Source organism: Acartia tonsa, chromosome 1 (genome assembly GCF_053477335.1).
Source record: "Acartia tonsa isolate MP-2025a chromosome 1, ASM5347733v1, whole genome shotgun sequence".
Taxonomy (NCBI): Eukaryota; Metazoa; Arthropoda; class Copepoda; order Calanoida; family Acartiidae; genus Acartia; species Acartia tonsa.
Window position 1 is genome coordinate 30152625 of NC_137260.1, and position 15700 is coordinate 30168324.

The 15700-nt window shown below is 30.5% G+C and overlaps 1 protein-coding gene and 1 long non-coding RNA gene across 4 annotated transcripts in view; both read left to right on the forward strand.

Moving 5' to 3' along the window:
* Window positions 1–15700, forward strand: part of LOC145329037 (nuclear pore membrane glycoprotein 210-like) — a 70512-nt gene that overhangs the window by 26607 nt on the left and 28205 nt on the right. For all 3 annotated transcript variants that reach the window (XM_080173054.1, XM_080173062.1, XM_080173069.1), the window contains exon 5: window positions 14479–14576. In XM_080173054.1, coding sequence (XP_080029180.1) covers window positions 14479–14576 — 98 coding nt within the window. The remainder of the gene's footprint in view (window positions 1–14478; window positions 14577–15700) is intronic.
* Window positions 11309–12235, forward strand: LOC145329055 (uncharacterized). Its single transcript, XR_013882761.1, has 3 exons — window positions 11309–11377; window positions 11716–11765; window positions 12067–12235. It is a non-coding gene; the product is annotated as an uncharacterized LOC145329055 (long non-coding RNA).

The window sequence follows — 15700 nt, forward strand, 5'->3', positions numbered from 1 at the left end:
ACCACTAAACCGATTGGATTCTACTCTTCAGGGTGTATACCTATTGGTCCTGTGGTGGTTTTAAGCTATTTTCGTGGGGGGTGGGACACCCCCAACCCCCCCAAAATTGAAATTCCCCCCCCCCCCCAACACAAAAAAATTTCATATTTTTTTCTTATTTTAATATTTTTTATGTTTTTATATATTTTTTTATACTTTTTTATATTTTCAATTATTTTTCTTTTTTTAAATTTCTTTTCTTCTTTTAAACTTTGTTTTATCAAATTCAAAAAGATTGTGAAACCTTCCTTCTCCTGTAGGGGCGAAGCCCCAAAAAGGCTAATGGCAAAGAAATTTTAAAAAACAATAAAAAAAAAGAAAAAATTCAAAGGTTTTAAATAAATATAAAAAGTTATAAAGAGTTATAAAATGTTATAAAGGGGTATAAAATGTTATAAAGAGTTATAAAATGTTAAAAAATACAAAAAAATATCTAAAAAAAAAATGTAAAGAAAATTTTTAAAATTCTCCCCTGAATATTCAGAAAAAAAGCCCCTAGAGGCTAGGGGCGAAGCCGCTAGTAGTTATTTAAATTAATTAGATTTTGTACAGTATGTATAGGTTTTAAATTTTTGTCCTATTTCAGTAACTCTCCCCCTATTTACTTCCCTTTTTCTCAAGATGCTCCCTACAAAACATCAATACATTTACGCAGGTGGTCAATAAAGGTAGGTCCACGCATTACGTGCCTAACAAACAAATATCTCGAGTTTTTTCCGTCTTAATTTCTTACGACTTTTTATACAGTTTTGTATTGTGGTAGGCGTAGTTAGACAAATTACTTTAAGGACAACTAGCGGATTCGCCCCTAGCCTCTAGGGGCTTCGCCCTATGAAGTAATGGGAAGTCAACCCTCCTAAATAGAAATATTCAAAAAAAATTATTCTTTGTTTAATTACTCTGTGGTAAAATTAAACCCAGGTTGTGCGTTTTATGCACAAAAATTTTAATTTGTACAAATTAAACCCATGTTGTGCGTTTTATGCACAAAAATTTTAACTTGTAGTACAAATTAAACCCAGGTTGTTTTCCGTATACACAAAAATTTCAATTCGTAAAAATGAAACCTAGGTTGTTTGCATACACAAAAATTAAAATTAAAGAAAAAATATTTAAATTTTTTTTTTGGGGGGGGGATTTGTGGGGGCTTCGCCCCATGTTGCAGTGGGGTTCCCCCACCCCAATTACTGGTTTTTGTTTACAAAAATTTTAAAAAATTAAAAATTTTGGAAAAGGGGATTTTTTTATTTTTGGGGGGGTTGGGGAGTCCCACCCCCCAAGAAAATAGCTTAAAACCACCAGAGGACCAGTAGGTATATTCCCAGAAGGGTTGAGCCCAATTTGATCAACAGTTACTGAGATTTTACAAAAAATGTAAAAAAAAAATCTTTGGGGGGTAAATTTTTTTTATTTTTAAGGGGGTTGGGGGTGTCCCACCCCCCAAGAAAATAGCCTAAAACCACCACAGGACCAGTAGGTATATTCCCTGAAGAGTAGAATCCAATCGGTTTAGTGGTTACCGAGATCTTAAGGGAGGAACGGACAGACAGATGGACAGACGGACAGACATCAAGCTACTTTGTATTATAGATAGGGATGAAAAGTAGAAAATGTTATTTATGAAATAAAAAAAATTATATTTAAATGTTGTATATTAAACTAGCGGCTTCGCCCCTAGAAACCTTTAGGGGCACTCAAGGTAGAAGGTGAAAAAGTCGACCTCATCCCATTTTAAATTTGAGTTTCAAAATGTTTAAAAAATATTTTGGGGGGAAGGGGGTGAAAACACCCTCCCCAAAAATAGTTTAAAACCTTCCCAGGGCCTATAAGAAGCTTCACTGTAAAGGAGAACGTTATCGGTTCAGCGGTTAGCGAGATCCTTCGGGACAGACAAAAAACTCTTACTACTTTATATAATAGGATATTGTATATTATAAATCAATTTTGAAATGATATATAGAAAAGTAAAATCTTTAGAGGTTTAAATAAAGGTGTTTCATCATCAGGCGCATCTCTCTTTTTGACTGTTAAGTCCAGAGAATACGGACACCTTGTTCCTCCATGAATTCCTTTTTTTGGCAAGTGCTTCAGCTTCTCCCCATGTTAATTCCAAATTAAAGAGGTCCTTTTCAGTGCTCCGCCTCCAGGTCATTTTTGGTTGTCCCCGTTTACGTTTACCAGTGGTGGGGTTCCATTTTAAGCACTTTTTTGGAAACCTATTTTGTTCCATTCTGAGCACATGTCCTAGCCACCTTAGTCTTTTATATTTCACTTCTGCTTCAATACTATTGCACTTGGTCTTAGCATACAGCTCAATGTTTGATATTTTGTTTGGCCAGAATATTTTGCAAATTCTTCTTAGGCAGCTATTGTGAAATGCATTAAGTTGATTTGTTTCAGTTTTCACAGTTCTCCAGCATTCAGCTCCATAAAGAAGAACTGATTTCACATTACTGTTGTACAGTCTGATTTTTGTTTTCAGAGCAAGTTTCTTTGAATTCCAAACGTTGTGTAGACTGTTGAAAGCAACCCTAGCCTTATCAATCCTGGTCTTAATATCAGCTTTTGAGCCATTTTCGCTGCTGATAACACTCCCCAGATAGGTAAATTTGTTGCTTTGTTTCAATTGTTCACCATTTATTGTTATATTTTGATCAGGGTTTGTAGGTATATTCATAATTTCGGTCTTCTTGACATTAACAAAGAGCCCGACTTGTCCTGCATATTTGACTAGTCTATCTGTTTTAGCTTGTAGATGTTTGATTGTTTCTGAAATCAGTGCCAGGTCATCAGCAAAGTCCAGATCCTCTAGGTGTCCTAGTATGCCCAGCTGGAGACCACGTTTTTTGTCCTCTGTGGTTTTCTTTATCACCCAGTCAATAACCAATATAAATAGAATAGGTGATAAAATGCATCCCTGTCTAACTCCAGTGCTTATTCTAAAGAAATCAGATGTCTTATTGTTTCCAACTGAAACACAGGCTTGGAAGTTGTCATAGAATTTAGTTATCATAATTATCATCTTTTCAGGTATACCATAACTTCTTAGTATTTTCCAGAGTGTTTGTCTGTGTATGGAGTCAAAGGCCTTAGAGAAATCAACAAAATTTACATGGAGTGGCTTGTTAAATTCAACACATTGTTCAATAACCGTCCTAAGGGTGAAAATTTGGTCAACACAGCCCCTTCCAGCACGGAATCCAGCTTGTTCTTCTCTTAGTTTATTGTCGATTTTCTCATCAATTCTGTTTAAAATAATTTTACATAGGACCTTGCTTGGGATAGAAAGCAGCATAATTCCTCTCCAATTATCACAATTGTTCAAATCTCCCTTCTTAGGAAGTTTTATGATTATACCTTTAGAGCAGTCCGTTGGTATCTTTTCTTGCCTCCAAATTTTATCAAAGAGATCAGTTAGAGTCCTAGCAGAAAGATCTATGTCTGCCTTAAGCATTTCGGCAGTTATTAAGTCAGGTCCAGGTGCTTTGTCATTCTTTAGACTATGTATAGCAGCTTTAACTTCTTGAATAGTTGGTGGTCGTGTGTCTATGTCTATTTCATGTCCTGGTTCTGGTTCAGCAGTAATTTCTGGTTCAGGTCTGTTCAACACTTCTTCAAAATGCGATTTCCACCTTTCAGCAACTTCTTTTTCTGTAGTGAGTAATTTACCATCTTTAGCCTTGATAGTCTCACCAATCTTTTTGTTACATTTTCCACTTAGTTGCCTGGTTATGTTGTATACTGTTTTCATGTTACCGAAGTCAGCTGCTCTTTGGGCCTTTTCAGCCAGATTGTCAATGTAATCTCTCTTGTCTTTCCTTGTGCACTTTTTGACCTCTTTATCTTTAGCAGTATATTCAGCTCTTAAATTGCTCATGTCAGCCAAATGTTGAGCACTATGAATTTTATTTTTAAGCTTCTTTCTCTCTTCTATTTTGTTCCATGTTTCATCAGAGATCCAGTCCTTTTTCTCTGGTTTCTTGTGTCCTAGGATTTCCTTTGCAGTAGATTGAAAGTTTTCTTTAATTGAAGTCCATGTGATCTCAGTCTCGTCATTTAGGTCCTCTAAGACCTGAAATCTATTTCTGAGTTTTAAGACAAATTCATTCTTTATCACAGGGTCCTTTAATCTTGAAGAATCATATTGTCTACCAATCTCACTCTTTTTATCATGGCCAGTACGCTTCAGCTTTAATTTAATCTTACTGACAATAATAAAGGTGTTTAGTTTCATTAAAATACAATTCAGTTAAATAACTAAAGATAAAATAACAGATTTCATTGTTTCAATAAATAAAATACAAACATTTGATCAAATAAATCTTAATTTAAATGTTATAGATATGACTAAGCCTTGTAAATTTTCTAGAAAAATTATAAAATAGTGTTGTGAGATTTGGGTAGGGTAAGGTTTAAGAAAGGGATAAATAGTTTGGAAAACATAAAATTTTTATTATGTTCAGAAGAATATATAAAATATTAAAATATAACTCTGCAGTGTATTTTAAACACGAGGATTAATATTCATTGAATGTTCATTATGCTTTTAAATAATCAGACTTATATAGCTGTTGTTTAAAATGAGTTTATCCTATATTCCTGCTTATTTCAATATTTTTCTCCTATCCCAAATTTTTCTATAAATTCAAACTATCTTAATTCTCTTAATTTGGAAGCTAATCTTTAGTTTTTCTATAAATTCAAACTATCTTAATTCTCTTAATTTGGAAGCTAAACATTAACCATCTTTGTTCATAGTTTATTTACAGGTTGATTTATTAACTGTTTATTTGTATTTGAAAAAGACAACTTGGCATATATATTATAATTTAAATCTTCATAATGCTTTTTATTTTAACCTGACAAATATATTATAACTCAAATAATGTAAAAGTTGTTTTCTTATAATTTTTAATTAAATTTCTATGGATGTATAAATGCCAGTGTTGGATGTATTTATGACATATAATTGAAAATGTAAGGATGTGTAAATGCCAGTGTCAGATGTATTTTTGACATATGTATAAAAATATTGGATGTATTTTGCCAGTGTTGGATGCATTTATGGCATGAGAATCGATTTTACTGTCATTTATACAGTAAAAATTCAGTTTGTCACAAATACATCCATTGCACTGGCGAAAACACAATCACTGTAAATTTGCTGGATGTATAAATGGCAGTCCCCCGATATTATTTATTAGCAGTACATTACAGATTAATTTTACAAATAATTTAATACATTTTAAATTACATCAATTTTTATAGATATATTTATTTACATTGGCATAATTAGGGTAACTGTACTACAGGGCCTTTAAAGTCAATCTTGACTGTCTTTTGGCCCAATTTTCATTTAATTTTTTGATATATTTACAAGTTTCACAAATGATATAAAATAATACTAGCTATTTACAGGGTATGGCATTAAAGTAGCTTACTGGTTGCGATATTTAAATTATATTTAGGTTTTTCTGAAGTAATATAGATAACAATATTTTTAAATTCTGACAAGTCAAATAAAGTCCTAATTTTTTATTATCATTATCCTTTTTGATTTTTTGAACAAAAAAGTCTACCTCACTTTCAGTTATGGTCACTTTACTGTCATCATCTCCGAACTGCTTAGTGATGGGTTCCCAGCCGCCGTCCCACTTGACCTGCATGCAGATGGTCCCGTTCTGGTCTGAGCTGAATGCGTTGATGTCTCCATTTCTCTTGAGCTTCTTCAGATGTTGTATAATCATACTCCTACACCTTCGTCAGATGAAAAAGTTAGGAAGTTTGATATTTGCCTTTTCTTCTTTTGATTTTGCATTTCGCTTTTCTTCTCCTTTTAGCCCACCTTTCTTAACAGCCTTGACCAGCTTGCTGTAGGCACTATCATTGCAGCGGTTGTTAAATTTAACCAGAATAAAACCCGGCCCTTTCAGTCTGTGGCAGGCTGCTAAGTCGCTGTCTGGAATTTCAATGCCACAATGCTCTAGGACAAGTTCCTTGGAATGCTCTTGGATGGCTTTATTTTCTTTTTTCAGAGTCTCGTCTGATTTGATAATTGTCTGTAAATTTTTAGTTGGGATGTCAGGACTGTGCAAGATTAGGTTGCCTTTCAGGTTTCTTTGCCAGAGATTATCATTATCATCTTTCAGGCCTCTTATTTGTTGCTTTGTGTCTTCCTGTTCGTCTGGGTGAAAGTCCTTCTCCCGATGCTCAAAGATGGTTTCAAGGGCACAAATCATTCCTTCAAAAGCTTTGTTGGCATTACTAATTTCTTTTTTTCAGAACAAATTTTAGAAGAATATTTGACATTCTGGTTAATTGATCTTCACAAATAGTTATTTTTTAAGCTGGCATTTTTGCTGTTACTTGAAAATATTTCGCTGTATATTAGTTTAACCTTTAGCACATATGTTGTAATTTAACCTTTAATCCAGGTGTTCACTGCTCAGCGGTCAAATCTCAATAATACTTTATAGAAGTATGCAGAATTCGAACTTATTTAATCCCTGAAAATTTTAGACTTCTATCTTGAATAGGAATGGTAAAAATTGTGAAAACTTAAAAGTCTAGGAATCGATCTAGCACCCCAATGAATTCTTAATAAAACTTAGTGAAAAAATGAAGAATGGGAACTTTTGTAATCTCTGATAATTTCAGGCGTCTATCTTGAAAAGAAGCTGAGAAAATCATATTTCCCCAAAAACTTTCAACATCAACATCAACATCAAATATTTATTTCAGTCAACATATTAAAATACAGTGATAATGACAGATTAAGAATATTTACAAATAGCATAAGTTTATATAAATCATTGATACTAAATAATAAACATAAGAATATGTTGCTAGAGGCAGGATCTAACGCAAACATAGAGTGCAAGCTAAAGTTATATAGTCAATGATTTTTAATTAGTAACCCTAGGAACATGCAGTGAAAGGATCAAGCCCTATACAAAAAAACTTAATAAAAAATATTTGTTAAAACCAGCGATAAATAACAAACTTTTCTGTCTGCATATTCAAAACTAGCTCAGCTAGTTAGCGGGGCATTGATGCGCAAGTCTCCAAAATCAGTAAGAATCCGCTGTATTTGTGCACATTCCCTTTAAGCCAGTCCCCAAAGTCTGAGACTCTTTAAAAATTGAATATTCGATCCATTGTCCCCTCCCTTACTCCCTGCTATGTTGTCGTAGTATTTCCTGATGTAATGAAAGCTTTTGATTCTGTTAATTATCATGCATCATACACTTTGATAAGTTTGATAATGCTGGTGTACTGGTACTGGTCAAACTTTATTAGATTTTAATAATCAAAAATAAGTAAGAACTCAAACGAGGATGACTACATCCATAAGTAGAGAAGTTAAAAAATTATAAATGGATATCAGGAAAACTTTTACTATAGAGCAGTGTCATACAATAAACTTGATAAGATAGGGAAATCATGAAACCTTTAAAATCACAAATACTTAAAATTCTAGAAATTGATCTAGCACCGTAATTAATAGACCAATCTTAATAAAACTTAATGGAGACATGTGGAATATGAGCATATTCAATCTATGATAATTTCAGTCGTCAATCCTGAACAGGAATCAAGAAATTCATGAAAACCTAAAAATCTAGGAATCAATCTAGCACCCCAATAAATAGATAAGACCTAATAAAACTTGGTGAAAACATGTAGAATGTATAATTAAGTATTCCCTGAATATTTCAGACCTCTATCTTGAAAAGGAGATGAGAAAATCACAAAAGTTTGAAAATCTAAGAATCGATCTAGCACCCCAAATAATAATACAGATGGACAAAACAATGTATAGATTAGATGGGTATTTATCATAGGAATCTTCACTGAAAGTTTGAAACCAAAACTCAGGGGTATCTTTTCTAACAATAAATTCTACAAATAATTACAAAATCTTTTAAAGTTTTCTACAAATAATCACAAAACCTTTTAAAGTGTTTCATTTATCTGGAGAGGGGTGGGTAAAAAGGGGAGGTAAAGGGGAAGGGGTCGTGGGGAAATTTTCCATTAGAATTGTTCATCAGAATATCATTCCCTTTTCCATGCCAAAACTTAAAGTCAACGGAACTCAACTAAATAAAGAGTTACAGCTCTTAGATTTGACATGGCAGTTGCTTTAAAGAGGTACAGTATGGAACTGTGGAGAAATGGCTGTGGAACTGCTGCTTTTGACGAAAACTGCCATTTCCTGTCAATTTTTTTTGTCTTTTATCAAAAAATTAGACGCTTTCAATCATCTGAGATAAACTTATTTTTTCCTTAAAATTTCCCTTATATTTTCACTTGAAACTTATAATATTTCAAATATGCATTATTAAAAAATCGCAAGTGCAAATATATTGAACGTCATCATACTTGTAGTAAAACCACACTTCTCCTCTCCTGCATTAGCAGCCTTCCATTGTCCTGTCGTTCCTTCTGTTTGAATTTTGCGAGAAAAGGCAAAAAAAAATTCGGCGTGAAACAGCGGTTTTTGAGGGAGCGGCGGTTCCGACGCCATTTCTTCACAGTTCCATATTGTACCTCTTTAAAACAACTGCCATTCCAAATCTAAGAGCTGTAACTGGCTCAGTAATTTTTGTCATAAAATTACTTGTCATAAATACACTTGTCATAAATATATTTACCATAAATACATTTGTCATAAAGGTACACTTGTCATAAAAACATTTGTCATAAAGGTACGTTTGTCATAAAAACATTTGTCATAAAGGTAAGTTTGTCAGAAAGGTACATTTGTCATAAAGGTACATTTGTCATAAAAACAATTGTCATAAAGGTACATTTGTCATAAAGGTACATTTGTCATAAAGGTACGTTTGTCATAAAGGTACATTTGTCATAAAAAAAAAATTGTCATAAAGGTATGTTTGTCATAAAAATATTTGTCATAAAGGTACATTTAAAAAGTTCAGCTATTATAAAAAGGTTTGTCATAAAAGGCACAAAAACACGACGGACAATAAAGAAATCTTTGTTTTTTCTTTCTTTCTTTAAATTAATTAATACGTGAAAAAATTATCTTATTCAGCTAACAAAAATTTTACACTTAATTTTTTTCATAATTCTTTTATTTATATATTCAAGCATCAAAACAAAAACAATTTATATTTGGATATACAATTAGCCTAAATATAAACTAACTATAAATCAGTAGGGAATAGTGGAAAAATTTGTACTTGGATTTCTTTAAATATCGCCTATATAAAATCGATAACTACAAATTCTTTATAACATAAAATAGTAGTTTAATAGTTATTTATCATATTTTCGTAATATTGTGAATGCGATAAAGGATTTTAAAATTATTTCAACAATTTGGTCATGTGATCAAAAATTTGAATTGTCCGTCTACTGTTGCCCCCCCTGTGGGGGCGAAGTAGGTGGAAATTAAAATTTTTGTCACTTGACCTTAATATTGATGAAATGATTTTAAATGACCTTTATTGTATTAACAATATTATTAAAATATTGGGTTTGTTGGATTTAAAACTCTGTCTTAAAAACTCAAAACTGAAATAATACATATTACAAGGGTAATTATACTGTACGTTCATTGGTTCTCTGTGCCTTTCTTTCCCTCTCCTCTCTCTCTTTCTGTCTGTTTCCTTTTCCCCTCCCTCCCCATACCCCGTCTCATTCTCTCTTCTTTCCTTATATATTTACCCCCCCCCCCCACTTCATCTAATTCTTTTTTTCTCTCTCACATGCTATTTCTATCTCTTCCCCTCTCTCTCTTCAAATGATAAATATTTTCTTCAAAAATATATTTTTATACCTTCCTTTTTGTAACAATGAAATTTTTCTGTTTTATAAAAATAACTTAATTTTTCATTTTAGCTAATTATTTGAAATCTTTATATTTACCTCTTTTTCTGAAAATAAAATGATCAACTAAAAATTGATCACCCGTTTGTTCCCTGATTTCCAAAGTTGTACGACAGATAACCTAACTATTGCAAAAGCTATTATCAGCTAATCCAGTCAAAGGGAAAAAGCTGAAAGGAAAGGGGGGGGGGGGGTATAATAGTTTTTCTATTAATCCCCAACGCCCCCCCCCCTACCCATAGTATAAGTCCTCCCTTTTTTTAATTGGAACTCCATTTAATAAAACGTAAAAATAGTTGTGAAAACTAAATTTTGAATTTTTTTAGAAGTTTGAAGCTTTTTAAACTAGTAGTAAATATTTAGATAGGATGACGGTGACACATACAAAATCGGAAACTAAGATTCAGCTGACCTATAAAGTTCTTTAATTTAAACTGTTTTTAACCTATTTTTAAAACATATATCAAAAATATACTATGACACCAGTAGAATTAAACTGCAGAGCCTAAATTTGAATTAAGTCCCCAATAAACTTTTTTGAGGGGATTTAAAAATTAATTTTACTGTTGCTGTGGTCATTTTTGATCAGAGCAAAAGGTCTTTTTTTATTTGGGTAAAATTTGTAGCTTTTAGAGTGTTTTGCTTAATAAATATAGTATTCTGGTATAGAGTAAAATTAGGCCTTTTGATTTCATCTAAATTAATTCATTAAAAACTTAATTCTTTACAATATATCAATGAATTAACTTATCGTGCTTGTATTCCATCACTTATTTAAAACACAAAAAAATTGGCTGTAAAGGGTTAAATAGTGAAAGATGACAACAAACGTTTACGCAATACAACAAATTTTTTTTTGTCACATATACAAATATGATAAAATATAAGATTATTCAAACTTATTTTTTAAATTTTTTTAAAAAAGCATGTATCTTTTATGTGTATAGTTTTCATTCTTTTCATTTTAATTAAATAAAAATTATTTAACTACATTGGAAATAAGTCACTTTGTGAAAACACTCTTTTTTGAATTGTAAAAAACTGAAATGAATCAAGGCTTCTAATTGGTTCAGACTTCAGAATAATATGTTTTATTTGAATGTTAAATTTCTTCTTTATAAATTATTGTTTTAGAAAAAAATTAATTGCATCGAACAGAGTAGAGTTTTTATTATTGTATTGATATAATCTGAATCACATCAAATTGTTCTGTAAGAAACAATTTAACCCTAAACTAAAAAATGCTTTTGCTTCCATCAAAATGATCACTGCAACATATAAAATTGATTTTTAAATCCCCCAAAAAAAGTTTATTGGGGACTTAATTCAAATTTGGGCTCTGCAGTCTGATTCTACTGGTGTCATAGTATATTTTTGATATATGATAAAAAAATAGGTTAAAAACAGTTTAATGTACGACAATATTTTCTAACTTAGTAATCATTTGAACATTAATTTAGGCGGAGGTTATGTCAGATAAAACGTAGGTATTTTGTTCAGTGTTATTTTATTATATAAAGTACATTGTTTTTTTTGCCTGAAGCTAATTATCTAAAAAAAATGCTTGTTCGATTAAATTGTACTTTTCAGGGAAGCTTTATTAATGTCTTGAACTATTACATAAAGTATTAATGTTTTTTGTCTGATACTTATGATCTCAGAAATTACTGGTCCGAATGTTTTTTTTTTCAGTTTAGCTTTACATAGGTCCTGGGATGGTTTTAGGCCATTTTTTTCTGTCCATTCTTTGTACATGGAAGCTTGGGGGCGCAGCTATTATCAATATTTTTATAAGAAATATAATTATATAAAATATTTTAGGCTTGTCAGAAAACTTGAATCTACCATTTTTTGCTGCGAGAGTTTGCATGGTAAGTTTTGTTAAATCTAGCTTCTCTATAATTAATGCCCGTTTGTTCATTCGTCTGTATGTCACTTCAACTGTTTATCCACATCTGTCTGTTTGTAAATCTGTGTCCGTAAGTCTGTCTGTCCGTGTGTCTGCCTGATGGACTTTCTGTTGGTAAGTACATCAATATTAACAAACTTAGACATGTTATAATTGTCCTATAAATATTAAACTTGTGATTTTAAAATTGCAAAGATTAATGCTTTAATAGAAAGACAAATAGATTTTATTACCAACCTATCAAAATAATTGTTATATTTTAGGAGAATTAGCTTCCTTCCATTCTGCTTGTTATTGGTTATGTAAAATTCACTTGGAGATGTGGCAACGATTTTGGTGTCTGCTTGCAAAATTACACATGAAGAAATCAACTGGTTATTTTATATCTATTTTGTTAAATGTTTACCCTAAAATAAATGTTAATTTGATTTATTTGTGTATTTATAAAATTTGGGTCATCTCAAAAAACGCCTATCTCAGAAAACGCCAATCTCAAAAAAAAGAAAAAGCTTGAGCTTTGTCTGTAACAAAAAATATACCCCAAAATAATTTAGCTGCATCTTTTTTTAATGTTGAAATACTATGTTCTTTTAATCCTAGAATCAACCAATAAGATATAGGCATAATATAGAAAAAGTTAAGAATAGAAATTATTTCTTTTTCAAAATAAGAAATTTCCTAATTGTGTAATGTTGGAAAAAATATTATTTTTTTAACAATCCTGATGTCAACCAAGAAATAGGCATGATGTAGTAAAAGTCTGGAATAAAATTTTTTTTATCAATTCCTTTCTTTGAAATATGAAATTGTATAATTATAAAAATGTTGGAAAAAATATTATTTTTTTTTTAAATCCTGGTGTCAACCAATAAGAAATAGGCATGATGTAGTAAAAGTTTGGAATAAATTTTTTTTTATCAATTCCTTTCTTTGAAATATGAAATTGTATAATTATAAAAATGTTGGAAAAAATATTATTTTTTTTTTAAATCCTGGTGTCAACCAATAAGAAATAGGCATGATGTAGTAAAAGTTTGGAATAAAATTTTTTTTATCAATTCCTTTCTTTAAAATATGAAATTGTATAATTATGAAAATGTTGGAAAAAATATTATTTTTTTTTTAAATCCTGGTGTCAACCAATAAGAAATAGGCATGATGTAGTAAAAGTTTGGAATAAAATTTTTTTTATCAATTCCTTTCTTTAAAATATGAAATTGTATAATTATGAAAATGTTGGAAAAAATATTATTTTTTTTTTAATCCTAGTGTCAACCAATAAGAAATAGGCATGATGTAGTAAAAGTTTGGAATAAATTTTTTTTTATCAATTCCTTTCTTTAAAATATGAAATTGTATAATTATGAAAATGTTGGAAAAAATATTATTTTTTTTTTAAATCCTGGTGTCAACCAATAAGAAATAGGCATGATGTAGTAAATTTTGGAATAAAAATTATTTTTTTTTTAAAATTCCTTTTTCAATACGTGAGACTTTATAATTATGAAAATGTTGGAAAATTTTTTATTCTTTTTAATTTCTGATGTTGACCAATAAGAAATAGGCATGAGGTATTAAAAGTTTGGAAAAAATTATTATTTCTTTGTCAATTCCTTTAATTTTGATAATGTTGGAATAAAAATTATTGTTTTCTAAATTTTTATGATAACATGCCTATATCTTATTGGTTGATAGTAAAATTTAAAAAAAATAATATTTATTCCAGTATGAAGAGAAATAAATTTGAAAAAAAATAATTTTCTTTCCCCTATATTTATTATTCCAATATGCCTAGAATTAATTTTGAAAAAAAATAATTTTCTTTCCCATATTTTTATTCCTTTTTCTTATTGGATGTCATTTTATGTCCAATAAGAGACTAGTGTTTAAATATTTTAAGGGTTATTATTGTATTTATTTTGAATATGATAATAGCAACATTATCTCATTAAATACAATAAAAATCTTTATCTTTTGAATTTTATATAGTGAAATAAATTTTTAAGTATTGCAAACAAAAATTTTCCATTAACAAATTAAGTCGTAGCATGACAAATGTACCTTTATGACAAACTTACCTTTATGACAAATGTACCTTTATGATGAATGTTTTTATGACAAACGTACCTTTATGACAAATATTTTTATGACAAACGTACCTTTATGACAAATATCTTTTATGACCAATGTACCTTTATGACAAACGTACCTTTATGACAAATGTACCTCTATGACAAATGTACCTTTATGACAAATGTTTTTATGACAAATGTACTTTTATGACAAACGTACCTTTATGACAAATGTACCTTTATGACAAATGTACCTTTATGACAAACGTACCTTTATGACAAATGTACCTTTATGACAAATGTATTTATGACAAATATATTTATGACAAGTGAATTTATGACAAAAATTACTGAGCCCTGTAACTCTTTATTTAGTTGAGTTCCTTTGACTTTTAGTCTTGGTTTGAAAAAGTGTCACTTCCGCCACCCCTCTTTGATTTTTAAGTCTCATTAACTGCTATGAATAGTCTGGAATTGATAGAACTAACAAACAATCACTTTAAAATTCATTATCTTCTATTTGTTCATTATCTGGTAGAATTGCAACTATTTAATTATTTAATTATTCAAATCAAATTTATTCTAATATATGTTTATTTTCAGCCAAAGATGCTATAGATCCAAAAGTGGTATTAAAATACCCAATAGTTATCTCTGAGATTGGAAAAATACAAATTGTTGCCGAATCAACAGAACTAAAGGTAAACTTTTAAAAAGTAACAATTTACATTCATAAATTAAAAAAAAGGGGGGGGGGTGGTAATGCAACCATCATGTAATTGAAAAAAAAAAGTTGGAAAAGTAATGGCTAACGGCTGCTAGCTCATCCGTTTTGGGGCTTTTTAGAACCAACTAAAAACGGCTGGTAGAAGCTACAAAATGCCAAGAGTATCATTGGAATACCAAATAATGTACAAGGTGCATTATTAGCCAAGTGTACCACATTTCTGTTCTACCTCTCTGATTTTGGTAATACTCTATATTTTGGTCCATTAGGTGATTCAAGGTTGCTGGATGGTTAAAAAAAAGTTTCTGAGTCCCTGGATGTCTAGATATCTAGCTATCTATGAAGGTAGGTAATAAAAATAAATAAAAAATTTCACAATTTTTAAAATTATTTCTTTTCATCAATCTTTTATCCAACCAAAATAATTGTTTATTCGTGTAAAAAGCACGCATAATGTTATTTTGGCTAAAATTCTACTTTTATTTACAGGATGTCCGACAAGCGTAATACCCAAAATACCTGTCTGGAAAAATCGGTTTTGTTTTGGCTTAAATCCTGTGTTTATCTGATGGCATAAGTGGTATATAATGATTCGGAGGACCTAGGACTATAAGGTTGTCAGATTTCACTTTGGGACACCCTGAAAATGTGATTTTTACGTCTGTAGAGCTAAAAATTGGTCCAATTTTTTTAATTACTTTAATCTCAAAATTTACTACTAGCTAAAAAAGCTTCAAACTTCAAAAAAAAAATCAAAATTTGAAAAATTAAATTTTGAATGTATAATGTATAAATCGTTTATACATTATATCGCTTTTCTCTTTGACCGGAGTAGCTAAAAATAGTGTTTGCAATAATTGGGTTATCTGCTGTACACATTTGGAAATTAGGGACGAAATAGGCAATCCATTTTCAGCACAAACACTACAAATATCTGACGTATAGTCGATGTACAGACGGACAAGTGTCTTATTGTAGAGCTGTTGCGATACAATTTAAGTATTAATGATTAACAAATAAGTTTAACTAAATAATATATATTTCTCGTATTCATTCGAATCCGGTGGATAGGAACCGGTTCTCATCCATACAAAAAAA